The sequence below is a fragment of the Pristiophorus japonicus genome, chromosome 7 (genome assembly GCF_044704955.1).
Source record: "Pristiophorus japonicus isolate sPriJap1 chromosome 7, sPriJap1.hap1, whole genome shotgun sequence".
Lineage (NCBI taxonomy): Eukaryota > Metazoa > Chordata > Chondrichthyes > Pristiophoridae > Pristiophorus > Pristiophorus japonicus.
Window position 1 is genome coordinate 212,411,577 of NC_091983.1, and position 21,805 is coordinate 212,433,381.

General features: G+C 45.4%; 1 protein-coding gene across 1 annotated transcript in view; it reads right to left on the reverse strand.

Moving 5' to 3' along the window:
* The window catches only part of mrps5 (mitochondrial ribosomal protein S5), a 195,906-nt gene that overhangs the window by 139,749 nt on the left and 34,352 nt on the right, over positions 1-21,805 (reverse strand). The window contains exons 3-4 of the mRNA XM_070884570.1: positions 6,839-6,964; positions 273-506 (exon numbers count right to left, since the gene is read on the reverse strand). Coding sequence (XP_070740671.1) covers positions 273-506; positions 6,839-6,964 — 360 coding nt within the window. The remainder of the gene's footprint in view (positions 1-272; positions 507-6,838; positions 6,965-21,805) is intronic.

Sequence of the window (21,805 nt, forward strand, 5' to 3'; positions counted from 1 at the left end):
CGTCAGCAAACTTGGCTACGTTACACACAGTCCCTTCTTCCAAGTCGTTAATATAGATTGTAAATAGTTGGGGTCCCAGCACTGATCCCTGCAGCACACCACTAGTTACTGGTTGCCAACCAGAGAATGAACCATTTATCCCAACTCTCTGCTCTCTGTTAGTCAGCCAATCCTCTATCCATGCTACAGTGGAGAAGTCAGTGGTGCAGACCATAATTCTTTATTTGTTCCCGCAAGGGTTTTAAAACAAAAATTAAATATCTTTCTCTTACCTCCATTAGGACCAGGGTCGGGGGGACCCAGGCTGATGCCACCCCAGGAGCTACCAGTCCAGCCTCTTTCTCTCTTAATTTTCATCTTCCTTCTCCTGTCCCATTCCTCCCGTTGTCGAAGGACTTCAGCCTGCAACTCTTCCTGTTGTGTTTCATCACGCCTTCCGATTGATTGAATGGTTCCACTTTTCACAACAGGAGCATTTAAACCAGGCCAGAGGAATCCAGCTCGTCCTAAAATATAATCAAAAGAGCTCCTTACACTGCATTCAGCCAAGACTAATAACACCTATAGATCAACAGGAACAGTGTGAACATAGGAACTTCAAGGCATGTACTTTCATATCATATTCCCTCTGGAAATGTATTCTCTGGAATGTAAGGAGTACAAATCATTCGAATTGCAAAACTGTCACAATTCCACTTCTATCTCTCTCACACCTGCTCTTCCTTCATATTCACGCACGAACTAACTAGTCTTCCATTTCCTCAGTTTTACATAGACATAGAAAATAGGTGCAGGAGGAGGCCAGTCGGCCCTTCGAGCCTACACCACCATTCAATAAGATCATGGCTGATCATTCCCTCAGTACCCCTTTCCTGCTTTCTCTCCATCCCCCTTGATCCCCTTAGCTGTAAGGGCCATATCTAACTCCCTCTTGAATATATCCAATAAACTGCATCAACAACTCTCTGCGGCAGGAAATTCCACAGATTAACAACACTGAGTGAAGAAGTTTCTCCTCACCTCAGTCCAAAATGGCCTACCCTTATCCCAAGACTGTGTCCCCTGGTTCTGGACTTCCCCAACATCGGGAACAATCTACCCGCATCTAACCTGTCCAGTCCGGTCAGAATCTTGTATGTTTCTATGAGGTCCCCTCTCATCCTTCTAAACTCCAATGCATAAAGGCCTAGTTGATCCAGTCTTTCCTCATATGTCAGTCCAGCCATCCTGGGAATCAGTCTGGTGAACCTTCGCTGCACTCCCTCAATAGCAAGAACGTCCTTCCTCAGATTAGGAGACCAAAACTGAACACAATATTCCAGGTGAGGCCTCACTAAGGCCCTGTACAAATGCAGTAAGACCTCCCTGCTCTATACTCAAGTCCCCTAGCTAAGAAAGCCAACATACTATTTGCCTTCTTCACCGCCTGCTGTACCTGTATGCCAAATTTCAATGACTGATGAACCATGACACCCAGGTCTTGTTGCACATCCACTTTTCCTAATCTGCCATCATTCAGATAATATTCTGCCTTCGCGTTTTTGCCCCCAAAATGCATAATCTCACATTTATCCACATTATACTGCATCTGCCATTCATTTGCCCACTCACCTAACCTGTCCAAGTCACCCTGCAGCCTCTTAGCATCCTCCTCACAGCTCACACAGCCACTCAGTTTAGTGTCATCTGCAAACTTGGAGATATTACACTAAATTTCTTCATCCAAATCATTGATGTATATTGAAAGAGCTGGGGTCCCAGCACTGAGCCCTGCGGCACTTCACTAGTCACTGCCTGCCATTCTGAAAAGGACCCGTTTATCTCAACTCTCTGCTTCCTGTCTGCCAACCAGTTCTCTATCCATGTCAGTCCATTACCCCCAATACCATGTGCTTTGATTTTTCACACCAATCTCTTGTATAGGACCTTGTCAAAAGCCTTTTGAAAGTCCAAATGCAACACATCCATTGGTTCTCCCTTGTCCACTCTACTAGTTACATCCTCAAAAAATTCCAGAAGATTTGTCAAGCATGATTTCCCCTTCATAAATCCATGATGACTTGGACCAATCCTGTCACTGCTTTCCAAATGCGCTGGTATTTCATCCTTAATAATTGATTCCAACATTTTCCCCACCACTGATGTCAGGCTAACCGGTCTATAATTACCCGCTTTCTCTCTCCCTCCCTTTTTAAAAAGTGGTGTTACATTAGCTACCCTCCAGTCCATAGCAACTGATCCAGAGTCGATAGACTGTTGGAAAATGATCACCAATGCATCCACTATTTCGAGGGCCACTTCCTTAAGTACTCTGGGATGCAGACTTTCAGGCCCCGGCAATTTATCGGCCTTCAATCCCATCGATATCCCTATACACAATTTCCCAGATATCCTTCAGTTCCTCATTCTCACTAGACCGTCGGTCCCCTAGCACTTCCGGAAGGTTATTTGTGTCTTTCTTCGTGAAGACAGAACCAAAGTTTTTGTTCAATTGGTGTGCCATTTCTTTGTTCCCCATTATAAATTCACCTGAATCCGACTGCAAGGAACCTAAGTTGGTCTTCACTAATCTTTTTCTCTTCACATATCTATAGAAGCTTTTGCAGTCAGTTTTTATGTTCCCGGCATGCTTCTACTCATACTCTATTTCCCCCCTCTTAATTAAACCCTTTGTTCTCCGCTGCTGAATTCTAAATTTCTCCCAGTCCTCAGGTTTGCTGCTTTTTCTGGGCAATTTATATGCCTCTTCCTTGGATTTAATACTATCCTTAATTTCCCTTGTTAGCCACAGTTGAGCCACCTTCCGCATGTTATTTTTACTCCAGACAGGGATGTACAATTGCTGAAGTTAATCCATTTGATCTTTAAATGTTTGCCATTGCCTAACCACCGTCAACCCTTTAAGTATCATTTGCCAGTCTATTCTAACCAATTCACGCCTCAAACCATCGAAATTACCTTTCCTTAAGTTCAGGACCCTAGTTTCTAAATTAACTGTGTCACTCTCCATCCCAATAAAGAATTCAAATATGTTATGATCACTCTTCCCCAAGGGGTCTTGCACAACAAGATTGCTAATTAGTCCTTTCTCATTACACATCACCCAGTCGAGGATGGCCAGCTCCCGGGTTAGTTCCTCGACATATTGGTCTAGAAAACCATCCCTAATACACTCCAGGAAATCCTCCTCCACCGCATTGCTACCAGTTTGGTTAGCCCAATCAATATGTAGATTAAAGTCGCCCATGATAACTGCTGTACCTTTATTGCATGCATCCCTAATTTCTTGTTTGATGCTGTCCCCAACCTTACTACTACTACTGTTTAGTGGTATGTACACAACTCCCACTAGCGTTTTCTACCCCTTGGAATTCCGTAGCTCCACCCATACCGATTCCACATCATCCAAGCTAATATCCTTCCTTACTATTGCATTAATTTCCTCTTTAACCAGCAATGCCACCCCGCCTCCTTTTCCTTTCAGTCTATCCTTCCTAAATGTTGAATACCGCTGGATGTTGAGTTCCAGTCTTGGTCACCCTGGAGCCATGTCTCCGTGATGCCAATTACATCATACCTGTTAACTGCTATCTGCGCAGTTAGTTCGTCCACCTTATTCTGAATACTTCTCGCATTGAGGCACAGAGCCTTCAGGCTTGTCTTTCTAACACACTTTGCCCCTTTAGAATTTTGCTGTAATGTGGCCCTTTTTGTTTTTTGCCTTTGGTCTCTCTGCCCTCCACTTTTACTATTCTCCTTTCTATATTTTGCTTCTGCCTCGATTTTATTTCCCTCTGTCTCCCTGCATAGGTTCCCATCCCCCTGCCATGTTAGTTTAAATCCTCCCCAACAGCACTAGCAAACACTCCCCCTAGGACATTGGTTCCGGTCCTGCCGAGGTGCAGACCGTCCGGTTTGTACTGGTCCCACCTCCCCCAGAACTGGTTCCAATGTCCCAGGAATTTGAATCCCTCCCCCTTGCACCATTCCTCAAGCCACGTATTCATCAGTTATCCTGTGATTCCTACTCTGACTAGCATGTGGTACTGGTAGCAATCCTGAGATTACTACTTTTGAGGTCCTACTTTTTAATTTAGCTCCTAGCTCCCTAAATTCATCTTGTAGGACCTCATCCCGTTTTTTTTAACCTATATCGTTGGTACCTATATGCACCACGACAACTGGCTGTTCACCCTCCCTTTTCAGAATACCCTGCACCCGCTCCGAGACATCCTTGACCCTTGCACCAAGGAGGCAACATACCATCCTGGAGTCTCGGTTGCGGCCGCAGAAACGGCTATCTATTCCTCTTACAATTGAATCCTCTATCATTATAGCTCTCCCACTCTTTTTACTGCCCTCCTGTGCAGAGAGACACTCACGGTGCCATGAACTTAGCTGCTGCTGCCCTCCCCTGATGAGTCATCCCCCCCCCCAACAGTACCCAAAGCGGTGTATCTGTTTTGCAGGGGGATGACCGCAGGGGACTCCTGCACTACCTTCCTTGCACTGCTCTTCCTGTTGGTCATCCATTCCCTATCTGGCTGTGTACCCTTTACCTGCGGTGTGACCAACTCACTAAACGTGCTATTCAAGTCATTCGCAGCATTGTGCATGCTCCAGAATGAATCCACCCGCAGCACCAGTGCCGCAATGCGGTCCATCAGGAGCTGCAGCCGGACACACTTCCCACACACGTAGTCGTCAGGGACAACAGAAGAGTCCCTGACTTCCCACATAGTACAGGAGGAGCATAACATGTGTCCGGGCTCTCCTACCATGACTTAACCCCTAGATAACCTTAAATTGGCAATAATAATGCTAAACGTTCCTTACTTATAAAGAAAAGCTATTTACCAATCACCAGCCAATCACTTACCCCCTTGGCTGTGACGTCACCTTTCGATTTCTTTCTAATTTTTTTTGCCTCCCTGCTGCAGCTGCATTGGCTGGGCCTCTCCTCGCTCTCCCGCTCCCCGACTGCTGCAGCTGCATTGGCTGGGCCTCTCCTCGCTCTCCCGCACCCCGACTGCTGCAGCTGCATTGGCTGGCCTCTCCTCGCTCTCCCGCTCCCCGACTGCTGCAGCTGCATTGGCTGGCCTCTCCTCGCTCTCCCGCTCCCCGACTGCTGCAGCTGCATTGGCTGGGCCTCTCCTCGCTCTCCCGCTCCCCGACTGCTGCAGCTGCATTGGCTGGGCCTCTCCTCGCTCTCCCGCTCCCCGACTGCTGCAGCTGCATTGGCTGGGCCTCTCCTCGCTCTCCCGCACCCCGACTGCTGCAGCTGCATTGGCTGGCCTCTCCTCGCTCTCCCGCTCCCCGACTGCTGCAGCTGCATTGGCTGGGCCTCTCCTCGCTCTCCCGCACCCCGACTGCTGCAGCTGCATTGGCTGGGCCTCTCCTCGCTCTCCCGCTCCCCGACTGCTGCAGCTGCATTGGCTGGGCCTCTCCTCGCTCTCCCGCTCCCCGACTGCTGCAGCTGCATTGGCTGGGCCTCTCCTCGCTCTCCCGCTCCCCGACTGCTGCAGCTGCATTGGCTGGGCCTCTCCTCGCTCTCCCGCTCCCCGACTGCTGCAGCTGCATTGGCTGGGCCTCTCCTCGCTCTCCCGCTCCCCGACTGCTGCAGCTGCATTGGCTGGCCTCTCCTCGCTCTCCCGCTCCCCGACTGCTGCAGCTGCATTGGCTGGCCTCTCCTCGCTCTCCCGCTCCCCGACTGCTGCAGCTGCATTGGCTGGCCTCTCCTCGCTCTCCCGCTCCCCGACTGCTGCAGCTGCATTGGCTGGGCCTCTCCTCGCTCTCCCGCTCCCCGACTGCTGCAGCTGCATTGGCTGGCCTCTCCTCGCTCTCCCGCTCCCCGACTGCTGCAGCTGCATTGGCTGGGCCTCTCCTCGCTCTCCCGCTCCCCGACTGCTGCAGCTGCATTGGCTGGCCTCTCCTCACTCTCCGACTGCTGCAGCTGCATTGGCTGGCCTCTCCTCGCTCTCCGACTGCTGCAGCTGCATTGGCTGGGCCTCTCCTCGCTCTCCCGCTCCCCGACTGCTGCTGATGGGCCTCCCCTCTGAACTGCCCGCTCAACGCTACTCCTCCTCCCCGCTTACCTTGTATTCCTCATTCCCAATTGATGTTTCTGGGTGGAATTGATTACATTGTTATCTAAATTACTAAGCAAAGAGATTTGGTTTTAATTATTACTGGCCATTCTGTGACAGATTCTATGGCCATCATCTTCTAAAAGCACACTGAATTGCCAACGCTCTTCTAAATTTATCTTTGCAAATATTGTTCATCTGCAGTGAATGGGAAAGACTTTGTCAAGTTATTTTTGAGACCTATTTGAGACAAAGGCTCAATGTCCCCTGGTAAAACAAGTGTGCTGGTGCTTCAATACAATCGTCCAAGAATGTGGATCTGCATCCATGATTATCAGCACAAGATCCTGAGCCTTGCCATTACACTGTTACTGCTGAGGTGCAAGTGCAGTCCGACACTTCCTTACCGAGAGGCAGCAGAGCAAATGTCAGAAAACAAATCATCCAAACGGCTAAATCACCAACTCAGCTTTGACAATGGCCGACATCTGAGAGCTGAGAGATCTGGCAGCAGTTTGTCTGCTGGCCCTCTTAGCTCAGAAACGTGCTCCAGTCGAGCCGTAGATGGCATGGGCATCCACCCCTGATATTCAAATTACATTATCCCTGGGAACTGGGATGAAGTCAAGGTGCGGGCAAATGCACTGCCGCACTGTAGCTCCTATAGAGGACCGGGACTTTGCGAATTTCAACCCCCACTTCTCAGAGCATTTTGAAAGTTGTAAACTGGGTGAAATGTTGCAGTTACTTACCTTCACCAACCATCTGTCCTCTGTTCAAATCTTTCTTAACCTTCCTCTTGGTTCGCTTACCCCTGCCCTTTCGTGCTCCAGCACCAAATTCGGCCAGCACACCCCGCCATAATTCATCTGCTGTCACTGTTGAGACAAAAGACAATTTCCAAGTGAACAAAGCCAGAAAATCAGCAAACTAGCACACACTACTGCAGTTCGAGGTAACAGCTCACAAGTAAAATTCTGCCATCAATGAAGTCCTAGTCTTTTACTTCATGCAGTAATTTGTATGCTGCAAAAGCGAGTATGTAAAACAGTGCTCCAGGCACTAAAGGACTTAGACATAAATAGGTCCATTTCTGATTCGACAGGTGAAAGTTTAATGATAGACCATATGCCTAGGAATGAAAGACTTCATCAATGCCTTTTATCCATCAAAGCTTCTGCTGGTTTCATTGGAGTCATCATGAAGGAAGAATAAAATGAATCTAGCCTTTACGTATTACCTGTATCATACATTTTTATTGTCAATCTCCAAAGTAGCAATATTCATCATAAAATAGTCAGTATTATATTATATAATAGTTACATTTTGTAACAGCTCGATTCATGTTTCTAAAAGTGACCAATTATATTCTCAGAGGTCTATTTTATTCTGAGGGGTCTATAAAATAATTAGAAGGCTGGATAGTGTGCCTATTAAGAGATTATTGCAGTTTAACAGATTAGGGAGAACCAGGGGATGTGAGTTTAGACCTTACAAGAGGAGGAATAAACTGGATGTTGGCCGGTCCGTCTTTTCCCGGAGAGTAGTGAGCCGCTGGCTGGTGCGGTAGGTGCTAACTCTCTGTATCTCCTTCAAGAGGGAGTTGGAGCGGTTCTTGCCTACTTGTCTACAATAGAGGTCACATCAATTATACTTGGTCCATGTGATCTCTGGGACTGGTTTCAATCGCCAGAGAGGAATTTTCCAGAGTATTTTTTCCCTTATTGGCCCTGGGTTTTCCTCTGGTTCTTGCCTCTCCCAGGAGATTACATGGCTGCAGGGATGGGGGTGAGGTCTAGTCATGATGCTCATTCCGTCATGGTGTGTGGGGCAGGCTTGATGGACCAACTGAGCTTTTCCTGACCGTCAATTTTGTACATTCATATGTAGAATTGAAATCATCATCTCCAAAGCAAAAGTGTAATGCTGAATACCGTAAAGTGGGGGTACCTAACCCATGGCTTGTGTGCCACAGGTTTACAAATTGCATTTGGTCCGCTGGACAAACTGCTCCAATCCAGAATTGATCCCTTCTGCTCCCAGCACATAGTTCCATCAGAGCAATGCAAAATGTCTTTACTTTTGAAAAACCTACTAGCAGGAACAGCTAATCTGCTGATGAGGAATAGCAATCAGGTAGGTAACACTGCCAGTTCAGAATGGGGAAGGGGGCGGGGGGGGGGGGGGACAGGACAGACTCCCATTCCCAGTAGCGCACCTCTCCATCACCAATTGGGATCTGCAGTACTGTGGCTTCTTGAGACAGGACAGGAGCTGTGCTATTGTGAATGGAGGATGGCATCAGCCCTGCCGCTCCTAATGGGAGAGCCTCCAGCACTAGCAGTGAGCAATTCAACTTGGGGTGCAATGTTGGTGGAGCAACTAATCCGCAAGCCAATCAGTGCTGGCCTGAGGCCTGAGCCAAATTCGGCACACATCCTGCTTCTCGAAAATGCCCTCAGCCTTTTTTTTTTTGAACAACCTCCAGCAACCCTTTAAAGATTGCTGGTTAGCCCGCTCAATGCCTGGAACAATTAGGCAGAAAATGTACAGTGTAAGCTGCACCAATTTGCACTTGAATTTCGTATTCAGGGTTCGACAACTGGCATAAAACTCCAGTGTGCACATTTAAGGAGCCTGGTAGTCTGTTTCAGGCGGGTGCCTATATGGTGTCCGGTGCGCTACCGGTGTATCGAGATCGGAAGGTCACAGCATGAAATTAGGACTAATGCCAATTTTGTGGCAGAAAAACGGGCAGCAGTGAGTTGAATTTCTCCCCCTATATGTCAGATCATTTTAATTTGGGAGATCATTTTTTTCCTTCCAGCAGCTTTTTGAGAGGCAAGTACTTTTCATTAAGGTAGCGCTCACCCCACTCATAGGTGGCTCGGTGTGTGAGAAAACTCAGTGAGACCATTTTGAAGCTACTGAGATTCATCCAAACCATCCTTGGGTGTTTTTAAAACTTTTATGGGAATAGTTAGAGTTAATCCCCTGTGGCGTTAATCACGGATAAACAGGAAAAAAAAATGTATCTCTTTTCCTGTAACTGGCTCTTCGCTTCTCTTTCACTCTCTAATTCTTCCCGCCTCTTTTTCTCCTTTCTGCATGGCTCTCGCGTAGGGTTACCAATCCTCCAGGATTGCCCTGGAGTCTCTAGTAATGAAGGAGCAATCTCCTGCACGCTGCCGCAAGCAAGCCAGGAGAAACATCATTGGGGCAATTTTTCCCCCCCATTTTCTTTGAATACTTTTATTAGTTATAAAATTATTGGAGATAAGGGGGAAAAAGGCACTAGATATGATACAATAGCATCCCTCGATATGGGTCTGGTATAGGATTTAAGGATCAGTGCTCTAGGATCTTGCTATTCAAAAATGATACATTCCTACAGACAGGATACTTGAAATAAAATAGATACATTGCTGCACCGGATAGAAAATGTCGCTATATAGAAAGCTGGCAATTTAAAAATAAATATACTACTCAAAAGGATTAATATCTCCGCAGCTGCATTTTGTTCAGATCCATCCACATTCCAATACCAGTTTGTGTTGTGGAAGGTTTCAACACCCTGAAGTGCATCCTTTAGAATATTGCATCATAATTTGGTGTCAGTATTAGAATTTTTCTGAATTCTGATGAAGTCTTTCAGAAAAGATGGAGAATCAGGCTACATGTAGAATAGGAGACCTGAATTGCAGATGTAAATCAAATGCCTCCCAGGATAACAATATAATTTTTCATAAAGAGAATTAACATTTTTCAGGCCAGGATCCATTTTCTCCATTTAGCGATCCCTAATAATTCATTTAATCTGTCCAGAAAACTCAGAGTTTAGAAATATATGTATATTTTAACACAGTTGAGTTCATATCTTTGAGGAAAGAAAATCCTGCAGGCTATGGGTTCACAGTTCATAAATCTGGGAAGGTTACCAACAATAAAGGGGGCAATAAAATAATTCAGTTTATATTGAAACGAAAGCTGTGCTAGAATATTCCGGGATCGTCAACAAATCATTTTTTTTTAAAAACACAATTGATTTCCATTGCTAACAACACAACTAGAAAAAAGACATAGTAAATCAGAGTCAGACCAAATGGTGCAGTCTTGCAGGTAGTCTCCTTCCCCCATCAATGGACCAATGCACTTAATTTCTGATCTACACAACAAAACTCAGATTGTGTGGATCTCCCTGGCGAGACTATATTGCAAGGTGTGAAAACTGGCCCTCATTTAATACAAGACTTGAGCTAACAGCAACTTCTCTCACAAACCTCAGTCTTTTCAGGACAGAAAGGATCTGCTGAAATGCTGCTTTGGTTGGCACCCATGAAGGTGCTCTGACCAGTCAGATGTCTGCTTCAGCAGGAAGGACGACCATCTTGAACTTATTTGAGACGGAGTAGTTTAGAACCATGAAGATCGATTGGGAAGATGGACTGATGAGTGGCAATTTTATCATCATCATCATCATAGGCGGTCCCTCGAACGAGGATGACTTGCTTCCACACCAAAAAGGATGAGTTCACAGATGTTTCAATGAAGGACCCGATATTCCAGTTCTGAACTCCAACTGAAGAGGTGGAAGATGCTTGTACGTGACCATTGCACATCAGCCACCTCACGGGCTTGACAGAGCTAGGCCTTTATCCAGTGGCAAGGGTTAACTCATTCATGGGTGGCGCTGACAAGGCCGGTATTTATTGTCCATATCTAGTTGCCCATTTTTTTGTAGCAGTTTGATGCTACTGACTGGCTTGCTAGGGCAGTTAAAAGTTAACCACACTGGTGTGGGACTGGAGTCATATACAGGCCAGAACAGCAAGTTTTCTTCCCTAAAGACATTAGTGAACCAGTTCTATTTTTTTTTAAATGACAATCTAGCAGCTTCATGGTCACTTTTACTGATATTAATTTTTCATTTTTCTTTCAAAACTGAATTCAAATTCTCAAATTCTCATGGTGATTTAGAACCCACATTCACTGGATTATTGGTTTAGTCCTTGGTATTATTAGTCCAGTAATATAAACACTGCACTATGGTATCCACCCCATTTAATGTGGGCAAAGGAAGGGTAATGAGACTAGGGAAGGGAGATAAACATTGACAATATTAATGAATTGGCTGTAAGCTACAGGACACAACACAGGAAAGGTATTTGGGGGTATTGGATATTGCAGTGAAACCAAAAGCAGAGTTTGGAGCAGCAGTAAGGAAAGCGAATCAGGCCTTAGGATGTAAAATACCAGAGGAATAAAACACAAATCTTATCTTACAGAGCTTGACAAGGTAGATGCAGGGAGGATGTTTCCCCTGGCTGGAGAGTCTAGAAACAGGGAATAGTCTCAGAATAAGGGGTCGGTCATTTAGGACTGAGATGAGGAGAAATTTCTTCACTCAGAGGGTTGTGAATCTTTGGAATTCTCTACCCCAGAGGGCTGTGGAGGCTCAGTCTTTGAGTATATTCAAGACAGAGATCGATAGATTTTTGGATATTAATGGAATCAAGGGATATGGAGACATTGCAGAAAAGTGTAGTTGAGGTAAAAGATCAGCTATGATCTCATTGAATGGCGGAGCAGGCTCGAAGGGCCGAATGGCCTACTCCTGCTTCTTATGTTCTTAAATCCCGAGAGGCGATAACGAGTCTGTATATATTTCAGGTAGAGCTACAGCCTGTGGTACTGTGTAGAATTCTGGGTGATGTACTACAGGAAGGATATCCAGGTATAGGAAGCAGGACAGAACAGGGCAACCAAACTGATACGTACCTAAGATATCAGAGTTATGAGAAGAGTTTGAAAAGCCTGCACATCATAACTCTGGATAAGAGGAAAAAAGGAAGGTGACATTATTCAAGCACCCAACATTCTTAAGGGAATAGATAAATCGAACAGTGATAATCAGCCATGATCATATTGAATGGTGGTGCAGGCTCGAAGGGCCGAATGGCCTACTCCTGCACCTATTTTCTATGTTTCAAGATTGCTGCAAATCCTAAAAGTAGAGGTCAAGTTTAGTATAGGAAAACTAAAATAGAAAGAGAAGGAAAGAACTTGCATTTATATATAGTTTTTCACATCAGCACATCAAAGCACTTCACGGCCAATCAAGTACTTTTCAAATGTTTTCACTGCTGTAATATAGGGAAATGTGTCAGCCAATTTGTCCCACAAACAGCACTGCGATAAATGACCAGATAATCTGATTTAATGTCATTTGTTGAGGGCTAAATGTTGGCCAGAATACTGGGAGGATATTGCTGCTCCTCTTCGAATAGTGCTAAAATAGATCTTTTATATCTACGGAATCTTTTAATTGCACGCCAGATTGGATTTTAGTTTAACATCTCATCTAAAAGATAATATCTCCGACAGTGCAGCATTCCCTCAGTACTGCACCAAAGTGTCATCATAAATTATGTAACTAGTCTGGCTTGAAGTCATGACCCAGAGGTGAAAGTGCTACCATTGAGTCAAAGGATTTAACTACTTTGCTTAGAGGGTGCTGAATGTATGGCATAGTGCTCCTAAAGAGGCAGACAGTGTATAACAATTTAGAGAATAATTGGATGAATATTTTGGATGTGGAGGGTGGAGGGTGGCAGTAGTGGCAATCAAAAAGTATTTGTTCTGGAGACTAGCCAGATGGACTGAAGTCATTTCTGACATTGCACTTTCCCACATTCCCCAGAGCTTTTAGGGAATTTGAAGTGATGGGGTTAAAATATTTTTCTAGCCCAACAGAATCGTTTATATGATTCAAATGAACAGTCGCTTTTGCACCTCGTTCTTCAAAAGAAAGAAAAAGAAAGACTTGCATTTATCATCATAGCCAGTCCCTCGGAATCGAGGAAGACTTGCTTCCGCTCTAAAAGTGAGTTCTCAGGCGACTGAACAGTCCAATACGGAAATTACAGTCTCTGTCACAGGTGGGACAGACAGTGGTTGAAGGAAAGGGTGGGTGGGGAGTCTGGTTTGCCGCACGCTCCTTCTGCTGCCTGCGCTTGATTTCTGCATGCTCTCGACAATGAGACTCGAGGTGCTCAGTGCCCTCCCGGATGCACTTCCTCCACTTAGGGCGGTCTTTGGCCAGGGACTCCCAGGTGTTGGTGGGGATGTTGCATTTTATCAAGGAGGCTTTGAGGACATCCTTGAAACGTTTCCTCTGCCCACCTTGGGCTCGCTTGCCATGTAGGAGTTCCGAGTAGAGCGCTTGCTTTTGGAGTCTTGTGTCAGGCATGCGAACAATGTGGCCCGCCCAACGGAGCTGGTCGAGTGTGGTCAGTGCTTCGATGTAATATAGGAAACACGGCAGCCAACTTGCTCCCACAAACAGCAATATAATAATGACCAAATAATTTGTTTTAGTGATGCTGATTGAGGCATAAATATTGGCCAGGACACCGGGGATAACTCCCCTGCTCTTCTTCGAATAGTGCCATGGGATCTTTTATACCCACCTGAGACAGCAGACCTCAGTTTAACGTCTTATCTGACAGTGCAGCACTCCCTCAGCACTGCAGTGTCAGCCTAGATTTTTGTACTCAAGTCTCTGAAGATTTGTGGACTTGAACCCACAACCTTCTAACTCAGAGGCGAGAGTGCTACCAACTAAGCCACAGCTGGGATGACAAAAGGTCCTGGGATGACAAATTAGAAACTTGATTTTAATATAATAAGTATATACCTGTATACACATACATTCTTTTTTAATCAATAAAACCTGAGAGGGTACCACTTTTGGCGGATCCTGACATACAATAAAGGGTTCTGAATGAAAGATTACATATTAAGCACTTTAGGATGTCCAGAGGTCGTGTAAGGCGCTATATAAAATGCAAGTCCTTCTTTCTATTATGAAAGTATCGTCCAATGATATCAGCGATCTTTTCAAGCTCAGTCAGGCCAGGAATTTGTCATTGCTTGGGAAGATGTTGATGAAGGCGATGAGAAAAGACAGAGCTAACTGCCAACTCACCAAAGGGTGTAGGAGGGAACTCAGGTTTGTTGTGATTGGCATGTTAGTCAGGCTGTTTTGATGGTGCTGATTGAAAGCGAGATATATTTGATAGCTATTGACCAGCTCAGCAGTTCTTCCTGTCCTCGTGCATTTCAGTCCATTTTGTGCTGAGCATGCGAAGGCTCCAGGGCATGGGCTCAATCTCGTGTGCAAGTCTTGTGTTATGGATGCTGTTCAGCAGTTCAGTGTTGCTAAGACATCTGTCTCAATATTTTGTGGAACGAGGAGTTGTAAGTTATTTGTTGTAATCGAGTACAATTTTCTGCGCTGATCTTTTACTACTGTTTGATTCTAACTTTTAATGAACCGGGTTCATAGATTATAGCCCAAGCCATATAGTACAGTGATTATACTTTCGCTATTCAAGGACCAGACAGATACGAGAGAGTGCGTGTCATTTCTAAAGAGCTAAATACAATAAGGATATTTTAGTTTGATTTTACAACAACTTGCATTTATATAGCGCCTTTAACATAGTACAATGTTCCAACACAGGGGCGTTATCAAGCTGGTGTGTACAAGTTCACACTTTGGTTCACTGGGAATGTGGACTCACTTATGAGAGTAGTCCACGTTGCTAAGTATGAGAAAAATATCTGGCGTAGCCTGAAAATTGTAGTACCTGATTTTCACATCCTCAGCATATCCTAAAGTAAGCACTCCTCAAAATGTTGTCGTTTCTACTAGAGGGATACATAACCCAGGCTGTACCTTTTGACTGACAATGGGGTTGGGATGGGAAGACATTCTGGCAGGCTTGATTGGCTACTCTGCTCGCCAACTCTCAGTCCCTAAAATCACCCCAAGTTCCTGTCCATGGAGCTTCTGAATTAGCAAGGCTGCAAAAGCAAGCAATCTTTTGTTAAGGAGAAACAGGGGAGGACTTTCGCTGAGGCGGAATAGTCAGAAATACTGGAGGATAGTCAGAAAACCTTTTGCTCAGGCTATGTAGGATGACCCAGCAATGTAGGAAAGCAATGTGTGCTTTTTATTTTTGTTTCATTACTTGAATACAAGTTGTACTGATTGAATTAAGTGACTCTGATAATACATGTTGTTCTGTATAAGAACATAAGAAATAAGAAACATAGAAATTAGGTGCAGGAGCAGGCCATTCGGCTCTTCGAGCTTGCACCGTCATTCAATAAGATCATGGCTGATCATTCAACCTCAGTACCCCTTTCCTGCTTTCTCTCCATACCCCTTGATCCCTTTGGCCGTAAGGGCCGTATCTAAATCCCTTTTGAATATATCTAACGAACAGGCCTCAACAACTTTCTGCGGTAGAGAATTCCACAGGTTAACCACTCTCTGGGTGAAGAAGTTTCTCCTCATCTCGGTCCTAAATGGCTTACCCCTTATTCTTAGACTGTGACCCCTGTTCTGGAACTCCCCAGCAACGGGAACATTCTTCCTGCATCTAACCTGTCCAATCCTGTCAGAATTTTGTAAGTTTCTATGAGATCCCCTCTCATTCTAATCAACTCCAGTGGATACAAGCCCAGTTGATCCAGTCTCTCCTCATATGTCAGTCCTGCCATCCCGGATATCAATCTGGTGAACCTTCGCTGTACTCCCTCAATACCAAGAACTTCCTTCCTCAGACTAGGAGACCAAAATTGAACACAATATTCCAGATGTGGCCTCACCAAGACTCTGGACAACTGCAGTAAGACCTCCCTGCTCCTATACTCAAATCCTCTAGCTATGAAGGCCAACATGCCATTTGTCTTCTTCACCGCCTGCTGTACCTGCATGCCAAACTTCAATGACTGATGTACCATGACACCCGGGTCTCGTTGCACCTCCCCTTTTCCTAATCTGTCACCATTCAGATAATATTCTGTCTTCTTGTTTTTGCCACAAAAGTGGATCACCTCACATTTATCCACATTATACTGCATTTGCCATGCATTTGCCCACTCACCTAACCTATCCAAGTCACCCTACAGCCTCTTAGCATCCTCCTCACAACTCACACAGCCACCCAGTTTAGTGTCATCTGCAAACTTGGAGATATTACACTCAATTCCTTCATCTAAATCATTAATGTATATTGTAAATAGCTGGGGGCCCAGCACTGAGCCCCTCCACTAGTCACTGCCTGCCATTCTGAAAAGGACCCGTTTATTCCGGCTCTCTGCTTCCTGTCTGCCAACCAGTTCTCTATCCACGTCAGTACATTACCCCCAATACCATGTGCTTTAATTTTGCACACTAATCTCTTGTGTGGGACCTTGTCAAAAGCCTTTTGAAAGTCCAAATACACCACATCCACTGGTTCTCCCTTGTCCACTCTACTCGTTACATCCTCAAAAAAATCTAGGAAATTTGTCAAGCATGATTTCCCCTTCATAAATCCATGTTGACTTGAACCGATCCTGTCACTGCTTTCCAAATGCGCTGCTATTTCATCCTTAATAATTGATTCCAACATTTTCCCCACCACCGATGTCAGGCTAACCGGTCTATAATTGCCTGTTTTCTCTCTCCCTCCTTTTTTAAAAAGTGGTGTTACATTAGCTACTCTCCAGTCCATAGGAACTAATCCAGAGTCAATAGAATGTTGGAAAATGATCACCAATGTATCCACTATTTCTAGGGCCATGTCCTTAAGTACTCTGGGATGCAGCCTATCAGACCCTGGGGATTTATCGGCCTTCAATCCTATCAATTTCCCTAACACAATTTCCTGACTAATAAGGATTTCCTTCAGTTACTCCTTTTCGCTAGACCCTCGAACCCCTAGTATTTCCAGAAGGTTATTTATGTCTTCCTTCGTGAAGACAGAACCAAAGTATTTGTTCAATTGGTCTGCCATTTCTTTGTTCCCCATTATAAATTCACCTAATTCTAACTGCAAGGGACCTACGTTGGTCTTCACTATTCTTTTTCTCTTCACATATCTAAAGAAGCTTTTGCAGTCAGTTTTTATGCTCCCTGCAAGCTTACACTCATACTCTATTTTCCCCCTCCTAATTAAACCCTTTGTCCTCCTCTGCTGAATTCTAAATTTCTCCCAGTCCTCAGGTTTGCTGCTTTTTCTGGCCAATTTATATGCCTCTTCCTTGGATTTAACACTATCCCTAATTTCCCTTGTTAGCCACGGTTGAGCTACCTTCCCCGTTTTATTTTTTACTCCAAACAGGAATGTACAATTATTGAAGTTCATCCATGTAATCTATAAATGTCTGCTGTTGCCTATCCACTGTCAACCCTTTAAGTATCATTTTCCAGTCTATCCTAGCCAATTCACGTCTCATACCATCAAAGTTACCTTTCCTTAAGTTCAGGACCCTAGTCTCTGAATTAACACTGTCACTTTCCATCTTAATAAAGAATTCTACCATATTATGGTCACTTTTCCCCAGGGGGCCTCGCACAACAAGATTGCTAATTAGTCCTTTCTCATTACACAACACCCAGTCTAGGACGGCCAGCTCTCTAGTTGGTTCCTCGACATATTGGTCTAGAAAGCCATCCCTAATACACACTCTAGGAAATCCTCCTCCACCGCATTGCTACCAGCTTGGTTAGCCCAATCTATATGTAGATTAAAGTCTCCCATGATAACTGCTGTACCTTTATTGCACACATCCCTAATTTTCTGTTTGATGCCATCCCCAACCTCACTACTACTGTTTGGTGGTCTGTACACAACTCCCACTAGCGTTTTCTGCCCTTTGGTATTCCGCCGCTCTACCCATACAGATTCCACATCATCCAAGCTAATGTTGTTTCTTACTATTGCATTAATTTCCTCTTTAACTAGCAAAGCTACTCCACCTCCTTTTCCTTTCTGAATGTTGAATACCCCTGGATGTTGAGTTCCCAGCCTTGGTCACCCTGGAGCCGTGTCTCCGTAATCCCAATTATATCATAATCGTTAATAACTGCCTGCGCAGCTAATTCATCCACGTTATTACGAATACCCCTCGCACTAAGGCACAGAGCCTTCAGGCTTCTTCTTTTAGCACTCTTTGTCCCTTTAGAATTTTGCTGTAATGTGGCCCTTTTTGATTTTTGCCTTGGGTTTCTCTGCCCTACACTTTTGCTATTCTCCTTTCTATCTTTTGCTTCTGCCCCCATTTTATTCCCTGCATCGGTTCCCATCCCCCTGCCATATTAGTTTAACCCCTCCCCAACAGCACTAGCAAACACTAGTGGACATTGGTTCCGGTCCTGCCCAGGTGGAGACTGTCCGGTTTGTACTGGTCCCACTTCCCCCAGAACCGGTTCTAATGTCCCAGGAATTTGAATTCCTCCCTCTTGCACCACTCCTCAAGCCATGTATTCATCTGAGCTATCCTGCAATTCCTACTCTGACTAGCACGTGGCACTAGTAGCAATCCTGAGATTACTAACTTTGAGGTCCTACTTTTTAATTTAACTCCTAGCTCCCCAAATTCAGCTTCTAGGGCCTCATCCCGCTTTTTACCTATATCGTTGGTACCTATATGTACCACGACAACTGGCTGTTCACCCTCCCTCTCCAGAATGCCCTGCAGCCACTCCGAGACATCCTTGACCCTTGCACCAGGGAGGCAACATACCATCCTGGAGTCTCGGGTGTGACTGCAGAAATGCCTATCTATCCCCCTTACAATAGAATCCCCCACCACTATAGCTCTCCCACTCTTTTTCCTGCCCTCCTGTGCAGCAGAGCCACCCACGGTGCCATGAACTTGGCTGCTGCTGCCTTGCCCTGGATATTCCCCCAACAATATCCAAAGCGGTGTTTCTGTTTTGGAGAGAGATGACCGCAGGGGACTCCTGCACTGCCTTCCTACTCCTGCTCCTGCTCCTGCTCTGCCTGATGGTCACTCATCCCCTATCTGCCTTTGTAACCTTTACCTGCAGTGTAACCAACTCACTGAACGTGCTATCCACGCACGTTAGAAGCAGGAGTTGGCCGACTGGTTTTACCACGTTTCGGGAGGTCAAGGGTCACCACATATGCTCAGAAAGTAGAGGATGGGGAGGGAGAGAGAGAGGGAGAGAAAGAGGAGATTGATAGAAGAGGAAGCAGGAAGGTTAGACTCGATATATTTGCAGCGATTCTAATTGAAAAATCTAATTTAAATCTAAATAATTGTATAATAGTATATCCATTCTGAAAATGACTTCGGAGGCTGAATCAGAGAGGAAAAGGGCTAAACCCTTTAGTGATGAGGCAAACAAGGCCCTGGTCGACGAGGTGCATGCCATGTGGGCCAATTTGACATGGGGTGTGCATGGGAAACCGGCACCCCGTGTCTAGCGAAAAATTTGGGTGGAGATTGCAGCCGTGGTTGCGTCTGCATCCCATGCGACGAGGGGGGCTGACCAGTGCAGAAAACGCTGGAATAGCTTGGTGGCTGCAGCAAGAGTAAGTTGCATTTTATATTTTACTGATGCATGCAAATTTTTATTCGAACAATGAATCTCCTGCATTGAATCTAATTCTTGAGTGTATTAGTTAATCCATGTTAACAGTAATTTGCACGTAATATTTTATAATTTATATGTAATGTTTTACTTTTGCATGGGCATTTTTATTAGAGCAATGAATGTCCTGCATTTAATTCAAGTTGGACATTCTTTACAGTATTAATGAAACCATGTTAACAGCAAGTTGCATTTTCTATTTCAAATTTTATATTTTATATTTTACTGATGCATGTATGCAAATTTTTATTATAACAATGAATCTCCTGCATTGAATTTAAGTTTGTCATTTTAAATGTGTTACGTAAACCATGTTAAGATCCGGCCAGTGATCTGGACCAGCAGCATGTAACATTTTAAACATTTTAAACTGTTGTGACCTCAAGATACTACCTAATCCATTAGCTTATGCCATGCCATGCTCTTTTCTCGTTTGCAGAAGATATCTATCAACCATGCCGAGCAACAGCGGACGGAGAGCGGCATTGCTCAGCTGCAGCCATTATCCGAAATCGAAGAGTGTGCGGTCGCGCTGGTTGGCCGTGAGAGCCATTCGGCCAAACCCAGCCATGTGTCTCGTGAGTAATTTGTAATTTGTCGAACTGTATTAAAAACAGTATTAAAAACTTAAGTATGTAACTGATCTAATGTTCTGTCATTATAATGCAAAATGCAATATACTTGTAATGTGCTTATGATGTACTAATGATGTCATGTCATTCCATGCATGCACAAGAAGCAATTGAGAGCAATGAGGCACTGGGACCAAGCGGTGTGCAGCTGGCGACGCCAAGGCGCAACATATTGCCGACCACACGGAGGCCGGTTCAGCGATTGCCTACCTCGGAAGGGCAGACGGAGTGCTTGATCTCCATGTGCAGGGAGATGGTCGCGATAGGTCGTGAGCTTATCCAGGGGTTCCATCACTTCTCCAACTGGCTGTTATGCAAACTGAGTGAGCTTGGAGGGGATCAGAGAGCGGACCGCTGCAACCAATGCCCTTCGGCATGCGTTGCTGGCTGGACACGGCGCTGCACCCCAAGGTGTCGTGTTGGGTCCAAGTGCAACCCCAAGCACACAAGCGAGCACGGAGGATACAGTTCCTCCTGACTCGGAAGACGAACATCGTCATGCTTTGTCTTCCTCTCCCACACCACCATCATGGCAGGAAGTCTTGTCTTTGCCCACTGCACGCCAGCTTCGTATCGGTCTGCGGGGACCAACACAGGCGGATGGTGTTAAAACACGGGGTGGGAAAGGACCTGGAGGGAAATATGGCCACAGGTAGGGAGGGGGTTGTTTTTTCATAATAATTGTAAATTTTTTTAAAGTTCGTGCGTTCATTGTTGTTTGGGGTGGGGCGGGGGGGGGGGAAGAGAGGGTGTTGATCAAATATTTTTAATAATTTGTTCTGTTAAATAAAATTTTTTTATTGAGTTGAACAATTGGTGTGCATTCTCTCAGTTACGTTAAGCATAACATTTTAACAATTGTTCTGCATTACTTGAGCATTGTATTATTGTAACAAAAGTTTACTTAACTTAAGCATTAATGAAAATGCCAGGCCACTGTAGGCAAGGCAGAAATGCAACTCTACGCAAATGCAGTAAATGTAAATGTGACTATCCACAATGAAAGGTCATGAAAAGCGTTCATAAATGAGCTGCTAACGCAACAGCTTAGCAGCCGCGCAACTGCTATTAGGTACTGGTCTTGGGGGGGGGGGGGGGGGGGGGGGGCGGGGAAGATACCAGGGTGAGCTCGCCAGGCTGATTGCCTTCCGCTAGGTCCTCACCAGCCTCTTCGTCTGCCTCTTCCTCCTCGCCGGCTGGCTCTCCCATTTCCCCTCCTTCTGGAGGTGGACCTGAAGACCCATCTGGCATTATTTGTCCTCTCCTTCTAGCTAGGTTATGCAGCATGCAACACACCACAATAAACTCAGCAACCTGGTCAGGGTGGCACTGTAGGCTGCTACCAGAATGGTCCAGGCATCTGAAGCGCTGCTTTAGGACTCCAATTGTCTTTTCGATGATGTTGCGTGTCGCTATATGGCTTTCATAGTAACGTTTCTCTGCTTCAGTGACGGGATTACGCAGTGGGGTCATCAGCCAACTGGCAAGTCCATATCCCCAGCATCCAACTGTGACCTTCTGGCTGATTGAGAAACAGGTCAGGGATAGCACTCTCACGTAGGATAAGGCCGCGAGAGGCAGCGGGAGTTCGTGGTCGCTGAGGCATGAGTCCGGGGATCGGCAGAGGCCTA